General features: G+C 43.8%; 1 protein-coding gene across 1 annotated transcript in view; it reads right to left on the bottom strand.

The window, feature by feature from the left end:
* Positions 1–1,091: 1,091 nt before the first annotated feature.
* Positions 1,092–19,312, bottom strand: part of LOC131678292 (CD63 antigen-like) — a 234,650-nt gene continuing 216,429 nt past the window's right edge. The window contains exons 5-6 of the mRNA XM_058958334.1: positions 2,934–3,320; positions 1,092–2,866 (exon numbers count right to left, since the gene is read on the bottom strand). Coding sequence (XP_058814317.1) covers positions 2,801–2,866; positions 2,934–3,320 — 453 coding nt within the window. The 3' untranslated portion in view covers positions 1,092–2,800. The remainder of the gene's footprint in view (positions 2,867–2,933; positions 3,321–19,312) is intronic.

Below are 19,312 nucleotides of genomic sequence, written 5' to 3'. Positions count from 1 at the left end.
CGGCACGTGCCGTAACTTTTTCTGCTCAAGATACACCAGCGTCTTTTTGGCGTAATGGGAAGATGCCTTGTCCGGCCAAAAGACGTACTTTCCCTCCGTATGATGCTCTTTTAAGAACGATAGAAGAATTTGCTCAAGACACTCCTCCTGGTAAACTTGTTGATTGATGGCCAGACCGCTCGGTTTGAACCACGGCTTTGAAATCCCTCTGTCCGATATGACGATGTACAGCATAACTTTGTTTTTCAAATGTATGCTTAATATTTATTTTATTTTTACTGCAGGGGGTGTGGCCGGCTTGTCGCTGGAATAGTAACTGTCATTTCTTGGAATATGGGTGTTTGAGAGCGGAAGTGTCGAGCACCAACGACTTCCCGCGGTAGTTCTTCGTCATCCAACGGCACTGCGATTTCACGATCGCTCTCTGCTAGTCCGGGTACTCGAGGGGCCGAGTCTTCTTCCGACAGATGATGTTCTCCATCTTGAGGGTTCGATGAATCAAGGTATGGGAGCAGTGATATTCTCGGCCGGCGTCACGCAAACTCGTTCCGTCCTTGTTGTCGAACAGCTTTTTCAACGCCTCCTTCTTCTTCTTCGTTATTATCTTCGCCGCACGGCCGCTACCGGCCTTCCACTTCACGCTCAGGGTAACCAGGATCTGGTAAACTGTACTCATGGGCACGTTTTCGTCCCGAAAGTGATCTACCGTAAACTTTTTTCCACGATGACCATGTGTTTCGTAAAACCGCACAACACGCTCGCGGAGTGCTTGCTGTTTCGAAGCCATCTTCGATTGAACTGTCAGCACCCGAGCGAAAAGAATCATGCCACCCATTTTAGGGAGTCCAGAGCAGAAAAAAAAATTACGCTCGTTACTTTAATTACAGAAATGTATTGAAATGATTCTCATTTTTTATTGAACACCCGTTATATTACAACAATATTCCGATAAAAAGACCCTAGCATCAACTTTCGATTGCGTTCAGAGTTAATTGAGTTCGCCGACTGAGACTGGAAAAGAAATGAAAACAGGTACAACATACTACATTGTACGGTCGCAGACGAAAACCACCCAAAAAGAAAAAAGAAAATGATTTAAGCCAATCTTTATTCAAGACCTAAATGCTAAAATACATTTATAAAAATATCAATACGACATTTGCTTGTTTTGCCCTTTGCGTCTCTTTTCCATATAAGCAGCCATAACATTTTTAATCTGCGCAATTAACTGTCGGCCTATATGAGAAAAATAGATTTGTATTGTTGTATGTATTATATGTAAGGGGTATCGCTAGTAGATTTCTATATAACTAGAATTTACTTTCGATTATTTTGTTTGTCAAACTTTCAATAAATTGAAGTGTGTTGGGTCCATTTTGATTCTCTGGTTTGTGGTGGCCATCCATCGTTGGTAATAGCCGCCGGTATGCGTCTGCGGACATGATAGGATTGAGCAAGACCTGTTGAGGGTTTGTTCCTGTTCTGGTTTCATGAAATGCGAATACATCGATAGTGTTTACATCTAAATTATCTACGGAGCAAACTAGAACTGTTTTTTGTTGCTTTGAAATTTTATTGTTCTGATCATTCCTTAGGTGTCTACTGGACATATGTATGTAATCAAAATCGCTTTACAGTGGAATGTGTTGCCCGTAGTATTGGATGGAATTTTAAGCGATGCTCACTTAAGAAATTATATTTTGACGGAATAGATCGATATTTTTCAACTAAATTTAGAATAATCATATAGCTTGCAGAAAACTGTAGAACAATTTCACAAATTGAGATTCCACCTTAACACAAAAGCTTCCATACTCTGGGCGGTGAGAGAACTGGGCCAATCTAAAAGCTGGCTTAAAGCCTCTAGGTGCGTGTACTTACAAAGAGCAATAATGCGGATGGGGTCACTTCGGTTACACCTAAAAATGCACGGTAAACGTTGGTATTTATCTCGAACTCCATTGAGTTTGGTTCTATCGTTTCACTTGGCAATCTAAAAAGATTTTACTTTTTCTGGAGGAAATTTCCTCTTACATATTTCAATACATTTTATATTTCAACAAATTTTTGACGGATTTTTTTTACATTTTGCACGTCTTATCTACAAACTACGAATATTATTGTGTGTGGGTGCGGCTGACACTCTTGAATGTGCTGGCAAATCATCCCCACTTTTTTCGGTGTATAACATTGCGAATCAGTTTAAATGACGTTGGTCTTTGATCATCTCTGGGTTTACCCCACTTTAATAATGAACTGTGCTATAAAGCGTGGGGAGAGTGGTTATGAGTGGTAGATTTACTTGCTTAAACTGATTTGAATTTTATTGAAAAAACTTGTCGGAATAGGAAGGTCCCTGGGTAGCTGGGTGCAGATGATAATCCTGATGTGAAAAATATTGATTGGCAGTAGCTGTACTACTATTTATTTCGATTTCAATTTCAGTTAAAAACCAACCCGACTTATATATGGGTGCTTGGTATGTGTGTGTGTCTTTTTTTTGATTATAATATCTGAACTTTCATTTTGTCTGCAGTGTAACAAAAAATAAAAGATTTCATTAAATCTTCTTTCTCCAATGCTTTTTAGGTAGTTTGAAATATTCGCAGTCGTTTTGCTACGAACTCGATATTTTTTTCGCTTTGCCGGATTATACAAATAATGGTTTTGTATATGATTTTCTTTGATTTCTGCTTTAAAAACTCATTTTTGGAATAGTCTATAGTATTCCCTATAAAGTTGTTCTCTCACACTACCTGACGAAAATTCGATGCAACTTTCGTTCAATCGGTGTACCGATTTAAACAGTCTCGTACTGTCGCCGGAAGGATCCGTAGAGACAACAAGCCAACAGGACTGCCACAAGCTAGAACGAAATAACATTAGTGGTCAATTAAATATAATAGATAAAATTTAGTTCCGGTCTATCTCACTTGGACAGCAGCCAATCCGATCCCGATTCCAGCCAGAATCAACGACTTAGAACCCAGGAACGCCGACAGCTTCGGGAAACAACCTTCATGGTCTGCATACTTCCGAGTGCACTTGTTGACCCCCATCGGTAGCTCGTGGCAGCAGGACTTTGGTACGGTATCGTTCTTGAAGATGGGTTCCCAATCTTCTGGTCCATTTACACCGCAGCACTTCATCTCCGATTGGACCAGATTCCAGGCTTCCTGGGCCGGCAGGCTGTTGGAGTAGTTGTCGAGCGTTTCGTTGAAGCCCTTCTCTAGGATTCCGCTCAGCTCTTCGTGCTTGTAGTATCCGGCTACACCAATTCCAATCTCAGCCAGGAATACCAATCCCAGAAAGACGGAGAACTGAAAAGAGACGAATATACAATATTAAAAATTTGAAAATTTAACTTTTCGGTTCAGTTGGTTGTGCACTTTATTTTACTTCGAAACATGCAAAAATAAATTTGAATTTTTAGATTTAAAACCGACAAAATGGTTCCATTTTACGGGAAGTTTGGTAATCTCTGTAAATGGTACGATGACGATTTTTTCCGAGTCCTAGAAGGCTGAGTTTTGTGTCGACTCGGCTCATGGTAGTGTCGGATTCCAACTGTGGTTGTTTGTAGTAAGCCTACTGACTAAACCGAATCATCTTTTTCCTCCCTATCCTTATCCTTCCAAGCCCACCGTTAAGAATTACTGCAGCAGGGATTGTGCTATGGCTCTTTTTTATTTTGTGTTGTAATGGTTCGTGTTTTTTTTTCATTTATGCTGTTTCTTGTTTGCTGTACCCCTTTCGTGGTATAACTCAGGTTAGCTGCAAATATCGTCGCTGGCCGAGACGCAATCTAATCCAGAGATGCCGAACATAACTACTTACACTTCTTGAAAACCATCTTCGCAGGTTTTTTTTTTACTTTTTTGGCGATACTCGTTCCTATTTATCTACTAGCTGGTGCTGAGAGTTTTCCGACGGCCTAATTTCTCCGGATACCGATGTTCGTTTTCGTGAGCTATTTAGTTCTCAGTCACTCTGGTGGAATTTCTCTAGACAATGATATCTCGATTTTCTCCGAGTTCGTGTTGTTCAATCGTTATTATTCCACCTTAGTTGCTGTTACTGGCTCGCTGACCGACCTTTGCTGTGTAACTGATCTACTCAATACTGTTGTTAATACCGAAACATGCCGAGACGTGAAACGATCCAGCGATGCCGACTTACATCCTTTTATAGTCTCTCTTCCAGGGTTTCTTCAAAAACTTGTTACTAGAATAACCGAACTCAAATGACATTTTGTGTATAAAAACGGCTCACAGTATTATTGTTTTTCCACATCAGAAAAATAAGAAATTTTCAAAACTCTCATGGGAGGTGTTTGAACCCCCAAAACCCTCCCCTTGCGTACGGGCCTGATTTACGTACATATTAAATGTCCTATACACACGGTGTCAAAAACATGGGATCGATCCAGTAAATATTGTCAGATATAAACACATTTATTATTATCATTATAATCGTCGACGAACTATCCGGATGCTCCGAATCATGGCCGAATGTATTTCAGACGTTCAGGTTACTCGATCTTGGGCTGCCAGTTTCCTTGAATGCCCGCCGCATGACAATCTTCCTTGATTGCACATAGCCGGCAAATGCGGAGTGTGCAACGAAGTGAACGATCTCGTCCAGAATCTCTTTTCAGCAATACTTTAACTGATCGTTCTTGTGGCATTCGCACAGCATATCCAGCTCACTGGAGTATGTCGTATTTTATCATCTTCCCGATGTTTGTGTACTTGGTACAGCTCGTGATTCGTGCGCCATTCTGTATTTTCTGATGCACCGCCGTGTATTGAATACAGAATTCTTCTTTTAAAAACACCGAACACTTGATATCCTGCTTCCAAAAATGCGTAACGAGCAACAGGTATTATCAGCGATTTGTATAAAGCAAGTTTTGTGATCGTCTGTAGTCTACGTAAACCATAGAAAGTCCTATTCGCAACCGCAACAAGCACCTACAATCGTTATCACATAGCAGGGCATAAGTCCAAATGGGAGTCTCTTTGTTTACTTCTCTTCCGTCAATAACTCGGCAACTTTTACGTTTGCTTCTTAACGCTTAAGCATAATATGCTAGACGACATCAGAGTCTTTCGATATTTATTGAAATAATGTTGAAAAGTTTTGTGATGACGCCAACACAGAGTGACGCCTGTGCCCTTTTCACATGTTCATCTATAGAAATGTGAATTTTATCTTATTGCTTGAAGTGTTTAGCCGACTTATACACTCTCTTACGACCAGGGTGGCCAGACCTACCAATTTATCGGTAGTCCTACCGCTTTTGGTCTTCCCTACCGATTCACAGACGACCAAGGCAAAACTACCGATATTTTCTTATCCCCCTACCGAAAACTACCGAGTTTTCTTGATTTTGGCCACATCCTACTCAACATTCATTTTTGAGTTGGATTTAGTCTGAGATCTGTGTTTTCAGTATTTTACAATTCTATGTCAACACTACGTTTTTGGGACAACAACCCGCCCTACCGATAAACCTTTGGTGACTTTACCGATATTAAGGATTTCTATCTGGCCACTCTGCTTACGACCTCTATTTTTAGCCGTTCTTTCAAGATATTCTAAATATTTCAGATTTATTTCCCTTCAATACCAAAGTATTTAAGTATCATTCATTTTCAACTAGTTCCAAACTTTTCAGGTCAAATCCATCCGTTCCTTAGACGTGCTGTATTGGTAACGAAAGCCTGACGTATCATGTAAATCGTACTTGATAATGATGATGGATGGATGTACAATCATAACAAAATCACCAGCTTAGCAAAATTATCAGCACCAGGATAGAGTTGCCAGTTACATTCGTTTTTGAAAACTTGTGATGTAGAGCATTGGACCCTCGGCGTATTTGATTTTTATTTGGTATTACCATTGCAAAAAACTTGTTTTAATCTACCTAGGGGTGCGTTTATGTCTTTCTCGTTTATCTAAATTATTATTTAATAGCTGGATAAGTTCAATATAACATTGTGGAAATATCTATTACATTATTATTACATTAGGAAATCATATATAGATGGATGTCTGTCACAAACCTGTCGACGCTGACACATTTGAAACAAACAAAAATATTATATTTAATTTGCTTAATCAGAGTGGGTTCAATGTTCGCTTCATGCTAACATAAATAAATCCCCCAACTACATACGGGGAACGTGCCATTTAAGCCAATATATTCTGAACTGTCTCGAAAAGGGATGGATAATTCTGGGCGTCTGTTCACTGGCGTGGTTCGTCACTCTGATTTTTCACAATGGCCGCCGATGACCAAAACAAATCTTCCAACCGCCTCGCCTTATAACTGTCATCCCGATGCGCAGCATAGTCAGCACACTTTTTGCAGCAAGAGGAGAGCGGTGGCCTATCTAAGCCCTATGTTATTTATACACAAATGTTTAACAAAAATTACTACACCTATCTGCACAAACAAAACCGTTCACAAACGCGAAAATGAACGAAAATTTACAACTAAATGTGAACGGTATCGAACAGCGGTGAGTATAATATTGTGTAAACAAATACACTCTACGGAGAGAGTACGCAAAATAGGTATATTTCCACCCAGTGCTAAATTGTTACCCTGACGGGTTACAGCTGGCAGGGAAGAATTAAACCGAAGAACATCTATTCTACATATCAGGAGCAGCTCGAAACAGCATCTTTCCCGAACCAGGTTGGACTGCCTAGATTCGTATTGTAAATTTGCTCTCAGTCCAAATTAGGTCATCTTCGCTACCGAATTCAACTCACCGATATCTCTAAATAAATTTGGTATTAGTCTTTGATGTGGCAGTGGATAACGGATTCAACAATAAAACTAAAGCTCGATTCAGACGATACATCAGCTTCCGTCAACGGAAAAGAACGACAACGTGTCACGTCATCGTTCCATCAGGATAAGTCGTTCAACGTTTCTTGTGTGCCCCTTCATGCATTCCGCATGTCAAACAGTTCCGTGCAGTTGATGTTGTGTGTGAATCCATTCATTTAACTGCATGTAATTAATTTTGACGTTCCGTAGACGTGCTGTTCAGGGGACGGAAGCCTGACGTATGGTGTAAATCGTACTTGACAATGATGATGGATGGATGTACAATCAGAACAAAATCACCAGCTTAGCAAAATTTCCAGCATCAGAATAGTGTTGCCAGTTTCATTCGTTTTTGAAAACTTGTGATGGAGAGCAATAAGGTAACCTATGGAACCCCGGCGTATTTGATTTTTATTTGGTATTGCCATTGCAAAAAACCTGTTTTAATCTACCTAGTGGTGCGTTTAGGTCTTTCTCATTTATCTAAATTATGATTTAATAGCTGGTTAAGTTCAATATAACCTTGTGGAAATGTATGTTACATACTTCTTACACTTGGTAATCAAATACAAGTGTATGTCTGTCACGAACCTGATAAGCAACATGTCGACGCTGACACATTTGAAACAGACAAAAATATAATACTTAATTTGCTTAATCAGAGTGCGTTCAATGTTGTCTTCATGTTAACATATTTTGAAATGCGTGGTGATGGGGGAGGGGTATAATTAGTGGAAAGTTAAACATGCGTCGGGAACCATTTAACCTGGGATGGGTGAAAGAGCAAAGCGGTGGAGTGTGAGAGGAAGACGGGAGAGGGGTAGATGGAAGGACCAACACCGAACTGCATATTGTATTGAGATATTCACTGAAACGTACACGCCGCACCAACTACTTATTAAAGGCCGCTGTAAGAGTGTAAGGTTGCCAGTAAGTTTTTGGTCTAACTAGTACTGGAATTTGCTATTTGCGGGTGTCAGAAGCCTCTCATTTTGATTTAAACGCAAGGGCAATTTTTAAAACAGAATTTGATTGATATGTATAGCTCAATAAAACAATTTTATCAATTCTGTAATCTAAAAAGAATTTTTGAATTTTACTGAACGTGGTGAATTTGGCACCTCTTGCATCTAGTATACTCAACCTGCACAAAATGATGCATAACGCAGGGCTTATTTTTGGAACAACTTGTGTTCTCATCAGTGGCGTAGTAAGAAAATTTTTCGGGGGGGGGGGATATGAAATTTTTTTTGTATATATATGAAAAAATGTTCAAAAACATTCTGAGCAGGAAAAAAATGTTCAAAAACCAACAACTCAGGGAACAGGTTTGGGTAGTCAAGGTAGGAAAGCTAGCTGTTGGTATAGAATAAATGCTCTTCCCCTACGAGGACAATCTAAGCGGCAAACTTCAGACTGTCTAATTTACTGAGCCCTTCAGTTCCCTTGTGCCATTCAGTACCACTTCCTCGTTGAGCTTCCGACTGATTCGCGAACTACTTGGTCTAGTCCCCGACAATAGATCTAGCCTACTCCGACGAAAAGTTCCCCGGCGAGAGAAGTTCGAGCCAACCAGCCAGGTGCTAGGTCAGTTCGGCGATTCCGGTAGAGTGGGCATCCGGTTTGCTGGAGCCCCGGCGCGACTGGTGGTTTATCGTCGCGGTCTAAGCGGTCTCGTTCCCGGCGGTGAATCTGACTGTAAGCTAAAGGAGAGGTCCCAGACGAAAGAAGTTCTCCCGATACCGATTCTTATTTGATTTCAATACCACAACTTCTTGAGCCCTTTGACTCCGTAACCGGTGCCATTTAGCACCGCAACTCCTTTAAGCCTTTTAGTTCTCTTCTTGGGCCATTTAGCACTACTTCCTTGATGGTCCATTCAGTCCTCGACTTGTTCGCGAACAACTCGGTCTAGTGCCCGACGATGGACCTGACCTACTCCGACAGAGTATTCCCCGGCGAGAGAAGTTCTCCCGAGATCGAGCTAATCAGTTAGGTGCCTAGTTCGGCGATTCTGGTGAAGCAGGGTATCCGATGCACTGGTGCGCCGATGACCCGCGACTAGCGGTGTCTCGTCGCTGTCTATTCAGTCTAGTCCCCAGCGGTGAATCTAGCTTACGCTAGCGGAGAGTTCCCTGGCGAAAAAAGTTTTCCCAATATCGATTCTTCTTTGGTTTTCGCTATTTTTCTATCGGAACAACCGGTGGGGTGCCGTAGTCGGTCTGGCAAATCTGCATGGAGCGTGACATCCGGTTCGCTGGCGTTTCGACGACTCATACTCGCTGCTTTGTTGCAGTCTAAACGACTAGTCCTCGGCGGTGGATCTAGCTTATACCTGCGGAGAGTTCCCTGGTGGTGATTGCTCTCCCGAAACCGTTGTTCGATGTCCATTTCGCTGTAAGACAGTCATGATCTACATCAGCGGTGTTCAACCTTTTAAGTAGCTCCCTGCACGTCACTTCAAACCTCGGACATTCAAAGACTCTCCAGGCACAGTGTTGACGTTGCGTGCCCACACCGATGAAGATACTCCTTAAGCAGCCGTGGCTCGGTAGAAGCTGTTTCAGGTTGAAGGTCATCTCTCCGTGCATTCTATTGACCCACGTCGACAGGTTTGGATGAGCCAGTAGGTCCACTTTCCTTTCTCCGTATTATCCTATGCCTGCAGCTACGTCATCATCGAATCGATTCTCATCATCTTCATCACGTTGCTGACATTTCATTGATTGTAGCACTTGATATCCTCCGTCAGGGTAATGCAGATGGGGATCATCTCGGCATCAAGGCATACTGCCTCCGGTACGCAATCGCAACTCGTACGACCAGTAGTCGAAGCGTCCTGTTCAGCTTTTCGCGGTTTCACTTGGTTTTCAGCGCCGCACCCCAAGCAGTATCGATGACGAAACACTAGATAAAGACCCGACATTTCGCATGTGTAATCAACGTGGTTGTTTAAGCTCAATCAGTCGTCGATTATCACTCCCAATTGCTTCAGTGCACGCTTCGATGCATTCACGTGCCCTTCGATGGTGATCTGTATCCGCTGAACCGCTTTTCAGTTGCTGTCCAAGCTATTTGCAGCTTGACCCGTTCATCCAGCTCTCGATCGCATCGATTGTCTCCGTCACCGATTTTCTTCAAGTGTCTCACCGTTAGTGACACATCATCCACGAAACCAACGATTTTCACTTTCCTTGGCAGCAGCATTGTTAAGACCCCACACTGATAGAATATATTCGTAAATCGCTAGGAATTTATTTCGTACAAACAACTTTAATAAAATATACGAATTTTTCGTATATATGATGTAGTTCTATCGAAACCCTTTTATTTTTTATTACGAGTTTTTCGTGAAAACCACGAAATGACTTTCGTTGGCTTATTACGAAACAGCTTCATTCAGCAAACGAGTCGTTCGCTGTTATATACGAATATCTTTATAATATTTACGAGCACCATTCGTCAAACCGTCCACGTCAAAAGAGCAATATGGAACCATTGTTGCTATTCGTCAGATAATTGTTGTTGTCTGACTATTTAGTAGTCGTATCCGTGTCCGCCGGTTGCAGGAAGATTTCCTGAACCTCTTTCGCTTCCAGTTGATTCAGAATCTGGAGCAGTACAGAATCAGTTGAGCCGTCGTGAACTGCTCGTTGATTTTGCATGAATAATTTTGAGTTTTTCTCTGCCAGATCGGTGCTGTCAAACATCGATCCTAAAAGATCGAATGCGACCAACGAAATCGTTTGTAATATACATAAGCGTTTATTAAAATAAAAGAAACTTTCGTTCATCAAGCGGCCATTTCGTCGTATTACAATAAAAGCGATTTGGCCACATCGATTTTTTTAAATAAAAAAAACATCGATCCTAAAAGATCGACTGAAAACAATAAGAGGTCAATAAATACGAAAACTTTTCTAAGATAAACGAAAAGATTTCATGCGACCAACGAAATCGTTCGTAATATACACAAACGTTTATTAAAATAAACAAAACATTTCATTTCATTCACGAAAAATAATGTCGTTATCAACGATAACATTCGTGCAGTGTACATTAAATGTGTAAAATTTACGAAAACTTTCGTTCACCATACGGCCATTCTTGTTCATGAAATGAACGAAACTTACTATTTACAATGCACGAAAATACTTCGTTGCAGAAAACGACGAATGAATTCGTGCATTGCATGATTTATTATATTCACGAATTTATATTATCAGTGCATCTTACATCCCATTCCAAAGTGTTTGACAGAGAATGGAGCCCTGAGTAACGCCCGCTGCGACTCGCATTGCCGTCTGGTACAGCAGTGCTCTACTCTGGAAGTAGCTCTTCAGGATCTGGCTCATTCTTTTATGGCACGCTGCGGCATTGGGCTATTCGAGGCTGGATGGCCCGGTGACTTCACTGACTTTGGCAGCAACATCAGTTTCTGCACCTTCCTCATTTCGGGGATTACTTTCGTCTAAAGACGTCAGCAGTAGCATCCTGAACATGTCCGGATATGCCAGGATCGCAGCTTTCAGCACCACGGTTGGTATTCCATCCGGACCGAGGGTTTTCTTTGATTTTAGTCACATCGACGCGTCTTTGAGCTCGTTGTTAGTCACTTGCCACTCGACTGTGTTGCCTCCTTCTTCTTCGCCGTACGGTGTCGGTGACCAGGTAGTTGAATCGTGATTCGGGAAGAGACCCTCAACGATTATCTTTAGCTTACCCGGGCATATTTCAGCTGGTGTCGACGGACCCTCGTCTTCGTCATGACGAATCAGTACGCGTCCCCCAAGGATTGGCGTTTATTTCTCAGCACAGCTACTTATGGCAATTGGCTTGCTAAGCTTGATCTCCCGTTTTAAAAAGTCCCTACCTTCTAGATACGTCGCTTGCGCTCCTCCTTACTCTCCGATCTTGCGCTCTGAACCTGCCTTCTGGATCTAAGACAAGCAGCGCATATAGGGTTCGCAGTACCGACCCTTTTTAGCGAGAACCGGTACTACGGTACTGAAGCCCTCAGTACCGGTAGTACCGGTAAAGTACCGGTACTCGAATATTTTTTTAAAAAAATTCGAAAAATGCTTCAAACTGAAATTGAATGCTCAAACTGATGATTTTATTCTCAGATGATTGATTTTTGCTGATCAAAAACATGTTTATTGTTTTTCATTGCTTCGGAATGGCAAGACTTATTTCACAGAAGATATTTTGATATAGGGCACCTTCTTTAATTTCGAAATCTAGGCCACTTTGAAATCAATAACTGCTAAGTGGTGCGACTTTTGTCGATTTGAACAGATGGTAAATGTATGAAACCCTATTAACAACAGTAAATCAAAGCGAGAATGGCAGTAAATCCGAGCAGGTTAATCGCATTTCCTCTCTTGCTTTTCTGAAAATTGGTTACGACCTTTATGTCGTTCGCCCACTATTCTCTAATGCATATCAAGGCTCCTTGCTTTCCTGTAAACTATGGAGTTTTGCTGAATTTTCCGATCACCAATAATTACAAATCGCCCCATTTGAAGCAGTTCACCAAGTCTAAACGCTGTTCGTTCTTTTATAGATAAAGGTTTAAGAGCAAACCAAATACAGACATGACTTAAACCATAGTCTTATTACGCGCCACCCAGTGAATAATGGAAACCAATCGGAATGTCGCTAATAAAACTTTAACTTCTAGAATTATTATGATGATGGCCCTACCTCATTCCCACACAAAGGTGTTATCTCAACGATTTATCTAGAAGGCAAATTAATATAATTAAACGTTATCTTGCATACCGATATTTTGAAACAGATCCCCCTGCAGAGTTAACATATTTGTCATGAAAAATTGTATAGTACCGAAAATACCGGTACTGGCTTTTGTTCAGTACCGGTATTACGGTACCAAAAATGGGTCGGTATTCCCGGGATTTTCGGTACCGGTATTACCGGTACCACAACCCTAAGCGCATAGCGTACTGAGTTACTCATTTAACCAGTAAGCTGCACGCCGTCTACTACATGGCCCTAGTTTTCGTGATGTTGTAACGTCACAAGCCGTCACAATCCTTCTAGCCGTCAGCCGTATCAACGTACTTGATTCCGTTGTTCGCCGAAGTAATTCAACAAAGAGGTTTTCGTTAAAGGCTTTCGTCTTCCACTTTAGCTTGCCGCCCGTCCTTCTTCGTGCTGCAGCAGGGTTCCATTGGCCGATATGGTAGGGAATCGCCTGGTGGCCTCCATGGGGATACTTCTCTCACACTCTCCAGTCCATGTTCGCCGTCAGTCAAGGACTACAGAATGTGGCGAAATTTCTCTCGGTACCTATATCCGTTTCGTGAACTATTAAGCTCCTAGCTCCTCGCTTCGCCGCGATCTACTCGTTATAGTCCTCGGCGGTTGAGCTAGCGTCCACAACGTGCCGACAGGTAGGTGTCCAGTCTGCAGCCAATTTTCACTACAAGGAAATATTTTCACAAGATAACTTTTGCAATTGAAACGTTGAGAATTTCATTTAAAATATTAGGCATATTTTTGTTTAACATATTCATTTTTTTTCAAATTTCTCCAAAATATTTCGGGGGGGGGGGGGTTTTGTCCCCAAACCCCCCCCCCGCTACTACGCCACTGGTTCTCATTCGGCCCTTCGTTATGCAACTTTGCAATATTATCACAGATCGGCTAAGCGCGGTGTTTCATGAAACGCGGCCGTTCCTTCCGATAGGGAAGGCCGCGTGGAATTTTAGGTAAATGCGCTAAAACCTTCCATTTGAGAGGTTACTTTAGCGAAAATTGGTTCAGTCATCACCGAAGTGGCTTTAGTTCTGGGATATGCCCGGAACCCGGGACTTCCGGAATTATCGATAATGAACAATATATTCCAAGAATCTTTGATTCGTCACCAGTTAACTAGGCCTGCGAATCGAAATAATTCAATGTTCATTTCAATTGATTTAAAGTTATGAGGTATTACGATTGTACCAATTTATATTATAAATCCCCATGTGAACGAAATAACCAACCTGTAACTCCGGATCCAAAAGTCAGAATTGAATGAAATTCAATAACAATCAACGAGAGTATTATATCTTTTATTTGAAATCAAGTTTGTAAAAATCGGTTAAGAGTTTGCTGAGAACCAGATGTGACATTAGCTGAGGAACTAGGCGACTTCCCCGGGAGCCTAAAGAACCGTCATAGGTGACCAATGTGGCCTTAGCTACTTTGATTAGTCATTAGTGATTTAGACCCACAATTTCAAGTAATGTTAAACTTATTTGAATATGTAGTTCATCATACGGACATCACAGGGTTACCAGTTTACATGGGAATTGGCTGTGTGACCGCACTTTTCAATCCGTAACACCAAAACCGAAAGTCCGATCAATTGAAAATTCAGTAGCGTCCTATGGGAGCGTTATACAGTTCATTTAAAACTACGTTTGTGTAAAATCGATTCAGCCATCTCTGAGAAAAGTGAGTGAGATTTTTAGTCACATACACACAGACGCACATACGCACACATACAGGGCGCAGTAGGGACAACAGGAGTCTAGGGGTTTAACGAACCGCCCTCCCACCCCCACTCCTACTACGAGTTGGGGAATCTTGCTAGACTATGGTGGGTTTTGGATTGGACTCCTCTTAACCTCTGCAAAAAAACCATAACTCCGAAAATAGCTCTGACAAAGCGAGCCTGTGCCGCTTCTGCTAAGATCCGAAGATTGCAGTAATCTAAGATCATAGCAATAAAAGCACCCTAGCCCAACCAAATCAACGTCAGTGACATCCTGATTATGGCATACTGACCATGGCGAACGACAACGGACAGGACACGGATCACGAATTTGACGGCGACTTTGAGCGGACAGGCGTGCTGTTTTACTCCCTGAGTAACGAAGGATGACATCGGCTTTAAATGGCAAGTGAGCTAACAGCACGGGTGCCTCCGTCCCGACACAACCCTGGAAGCTCTCCAGGTACGTTAAAAAACTTATCACCATTTAGTGTGTGACACTAGGCTCGGATGGATCATTCCCGAGTTTACGCCGATCCGGCTTTGGACACTACCTCCCATGAAGGATAGTGTCAAGACTAGCATGATCTCCCTGCTTTATAGATAATCATGAGATCACAAGAGGCGACTACGTACAACGAGTGAAGATAGCGGCCCGGAGTTGGGACCCAATAAAATGGAGAAAACAAAGAAACTCACACATACGGAGCAGGCACGGCGAATCCGTTCATCAGAGGTGGTTTGGTGAGGTCACCACCACCAACAGAAGCTGAAGTCATTCAGCAAGAGCAGGAGGAGGGGAAGTAGCAGCAACAACAGCCAGAGCAGAGCGGGATGAGTTAAATCCCAGAGAAGACAAAAGTAGTGGCAGCGAAGTACTTGATGGAGGAGGTCCACAAGTTTGTGGACGCGAGAAACAATGTACATAAGGACATTAAGGAGATGGTTCTCAAAATCCGAAAGGCACTAGTGTCTGCCGTGAAGGAGTACGTCACGGAAAGGTGGAGCTGTTGTAACTGACCGAGCACTGGCGTCGGCTACTATCTTTATAACCCCCCAGAAGCAGAGGAAGGAGACGCAGATTGGAGTGGAGAAAACGCCAGTTTCCGTGACTCCAAAGAGGACAAGATCCTCGCCAGGAGACGGAAGATCGGGCCCAAGAGGCAGACGCCCGAGGACGCTGTTGTTGCCGAAGGAAAGGACGTCATCCAACAAGGAGAGAGCTGGAGTACCGTTGTAAGTCGGCAAGAGAAACACGGGAAACAGCGAAAACTGAAGGAAGAGCGAAAGGGGGAGCAGAAGAAAGGAAAACCTTCGGATCGTCGAAAGGTGCCAAAGGGAGAAGCCTCGCTCGTCAAAGCCAATGACGCAACGACGTATGCAGCTCTGTTCAAGAAAGTCAGAGAGGGCCCAGAGCTGAAGGATTTGGGGGAAAACGTGGTAAGAATCAGGCGTACCCAAAAAAGCGAGATGCTTTTCGAGTTGAAGAATGATCCCACAACTAGCAGCTCGACCTTGCAGAAGACTATTACCAAATCAATGGGTGAGAAGGCAGAAGTTAAAGCCTCTAGCAAAGTTAAACGTAGATTGTGCAATGAAGGTTAGCGCATTCGGCGAGACTGGAGGGAGTCTATCATCGATGTCACATTCTGAAGTCCTTCATTGACGGCGAACATGGATTGGAGAGTATGCGAAACGTATACGCATAGCGACCACCAGGCGATCCACTAGCGTATCGGTCAACGGAACCCTGCTGCAGCACGAAGAAGATGACCGGTGAGCGAAAGTGGAAGACGAAAGCCTTCAACAAAGACTTCTTTGTTGAGACACTTCGGCCGAACAGCGAGACCGACAACGTGGATGCGTCTGATGTAACAAGAAGGATTGCGACGGCTTGTGACGCCACAATGTCGCGAAAAATGGAACCACATAATAGACAGCGTCCAGCTTTCTGGTGAAACGAGACGCTTAGGCGTTGCTTGTCTCAGAGTCAGAAAGCGGGATCAGAGAGCAACATTGGAGCCAGATAGAGAACAGCACAAGGCAGTGTTTCGGAAAGTTAGGGTCGCTTTAAAATTGGAGATCAGACTTAGCAAGTCAGATTGCCAGAAGAAGCTGTGCCGAGAAGTAGACGCCAATCCCTGGGGCGATCGAACTATTTAGACACCAACACCGCACGGCGAAGAACAAGTTTTAAACACGGACGATCGGTAAGTGACTAACCACGAGCTCACAGAAGTATCGAAGCACCTGAAATTAAAGAAAGCCCCCAGTCGTGATGGAATACCAAACGTGGTGCTGAAAGCAGCGATCCTGGCATATCTCGGCATGTTCAGGATGGTGCTAGAAGGGTCTAAATGAAGGCAACTTCCCCGAAATGTGGACGGTCCAGAAGCTGGTGTTGTTGCCGCAGCCCGAAGCCACAGGGCGATCCCATATGTCTGCTGGATACACTTGAAAAACTCCTGGAAAGAATCATCCTTAACAGGTTGATGAAATGCACGGAGGGTGAGCGCGGACCGTACAACATACAATTCGGATTCCGCAAAGGAGCATCGACAGTGGATGCAATTTGCACAGTTCTGAGAAGGCGTCTAAACAGAAGCGAAGAGGAGATCACAAGTCACAGCCGGCGTTCGTTAGGACTCTATTCTCGGTCCAACTCTTTGAAATGGAATATACGATGGGGTCTTAACACTGCGGCTGCCCAAGCAAGTGAAATTCGTGGGTTTCGCGGACGACGTGTCACTAAGGGATGATCCATAAATGACGTAGCATTTTTTGAGTGATTTTAAACACCCCCCTCCCCCATCGTAGCATTTCGTCACAAAATTCCATATACCCCCCCTGATAATTACGTAGCTTGACGGTAACCCTCACCCCCCTCGTTGTCCCCGTAAAAGATTTAAAAAAAATCAAAAACGATGTTAGTTAGATGAAACGGGTAAGATTGTCGTGACATCAGGTCAACCCCTATTCCCCTTTAAAAAAGCTACGTAGCATGACATGACCCCCTACCCCCCTGTCGTCACACATCATCACAAAATACAAAACTCCCCCCTCCCCCATATAATGCTACGTCATTTATGGATGGTCCCTAACTAACGGTGATGGGTGAGACACTTAAAGAAGTGGAGGTGTCGGTGACGGAGACAATAGACGCGATCGAGAGCTGGATGAACGGCGTCAAGCTGCAACTAGCTCACCACAAGACGGAAGTATTGTTGGTCAGTCACTTCAAAGCGGTTCAGCGGATGCAGATGGACGTCAGAAGGCACGTGATTGCATCGAAATGTGCACTAAAGCGATTGGGAATAATAATCGACGACCGGTTGAGCTTCATTAACCACGTCGACTACGCCTGCGAAAAGTCGGACGCAACGCAATAGCGAGAGTCATACCAAACGTCGGCGACCCGAGAAGCAGCACGAGACGTCTGACATCTACTGTATCGTCATCGATACTCCGATATGAGGTTCCTGCCTGAGGTTCTGCGCTAAAAACCGAGCGAAAAACCGTGAAAAACTGAACAGGACATTCCAGCTGATGGCCGTATGAATCGCGAGTGCTTACAGAACAATTTCGTCGGAGGCTGTATGCGTTATCGCCATATGCATCACGCTGATCGAGGATGTGGAATTCTACCAGTGGAGAAATGCACGTAACGCAAGGAGACTGGTCCGAGCGGACTCGTTGGCTAAATTGCAGCAGGAGTAGGACAACGCGATGAAAGGAAGGTGGACCCCCCGACTCGTCCAAAATGTGTTGGCTTGGGCGCATAGGAAGCATGACAGGTGAACTTCTATTTGACCCAGTTTTTGTCCGGGCACGGATGCTTCGGTTTGGACATACTTCGCCACCCCTTTACCCGGAGTGTGTGAACATGCAAGAGACACCGGAACACGTGATCTTCGAATGCCCTAGGTTCGAAGAAGTTCGTAGGGGTATGCCTGGTGTGACAGTTGACAATATCTTCGAAGAGATGTGCTACTACTAGTATACCTGGGACGCTGTCAACAGAGTGGTCGCGAGTATATTCTCCGAGCTGCAGAGAAAGTGGCGAAGGAACCAACAAAGTAGCGCCATTGCATTGGCTAGAAAGTCGCCATGAAACCACTGTTTAGGTCGTCGGAGCGCCAGCGAATCGGACGTCAGCCTCCACTGGAATCACCGGACCTGAATTCGACACCCTACTGGGTAGCTCGTGAGTAGGCCAGATTCACCGCCAGGGATTAGACCGAGTATACCGCGTCGAATAGCTAGCAGTGGGTCGTTGGGGTGACAGTGAACCGGAAGCTACGCTCCACCCGGAATCGCTGGATGGATCTCAGCACCTACTGGCTGGTCTCTTGAGTAGGCTGGGTCCACCGCCGAGGCCTATATCGAGTAGATCGGGACGAAACGGGGAGCTAATGGCTCAGCGAAATAAACACCGATATCCGCCGGAGATATCTACCGCTTAGTTTCGGGATAACCTCCCTCGCCTGGGAATTAGGCTAGATCCATCGTCGGAGACTAGACCAAGTAGTTCGCGAACAAGATTTTAGTAAAGTCGGGAGCTAAATAGCTCTTCGGGGTAGTGGGGTGAAATGGAACGAGGGGGGAAGTAGTGGTGCTAAAACCAAAGTAGAACCGGAATCGGTAGAACTTCCTTCGCCGGGGAACTCTCCGTCGGCGTAAGCTAGATTCACCGTTGGTGACTAGACTGAGTAGTCCACGATGAGACACCAGACACCAGGCGTGGGTCGCCAAGACACTAGCGAATCGGGCACTCCACCGGAATCGCCGAATTGACCTCGATACCTGGTTGGTTGGCTCGGTTTCGGGAAATTTCCAGTCTGTGTGGATGGTCGAGAACTGGTGATGTGTCGAGGAGTGGTGATGTAACCCTACTGAAGGAACTAATTACTAAGTACTTGAATTAGAGTGGGTGCTATGCACATAAAAAATCCCTCCCCGAA

Source organism: Topomyia yanbarensis, chromosome 2, assembly GCF_030247195.1.
Source record: "Topomyia yanbarensis strain Yona2022 chromosome 2, ASM3024719v1, whole genome shotgun sequence".
In the NCBI taxonomy this organism is placed as follows: Eukaryota; Metazoa; Arthropoda; class Insecta; order Diptera; family Culicidae; genus Topomyia; species Topomyia yanbarensis.
This window is presented reverse-complemented; position numbering and strand designations above follow the sequence as displayed.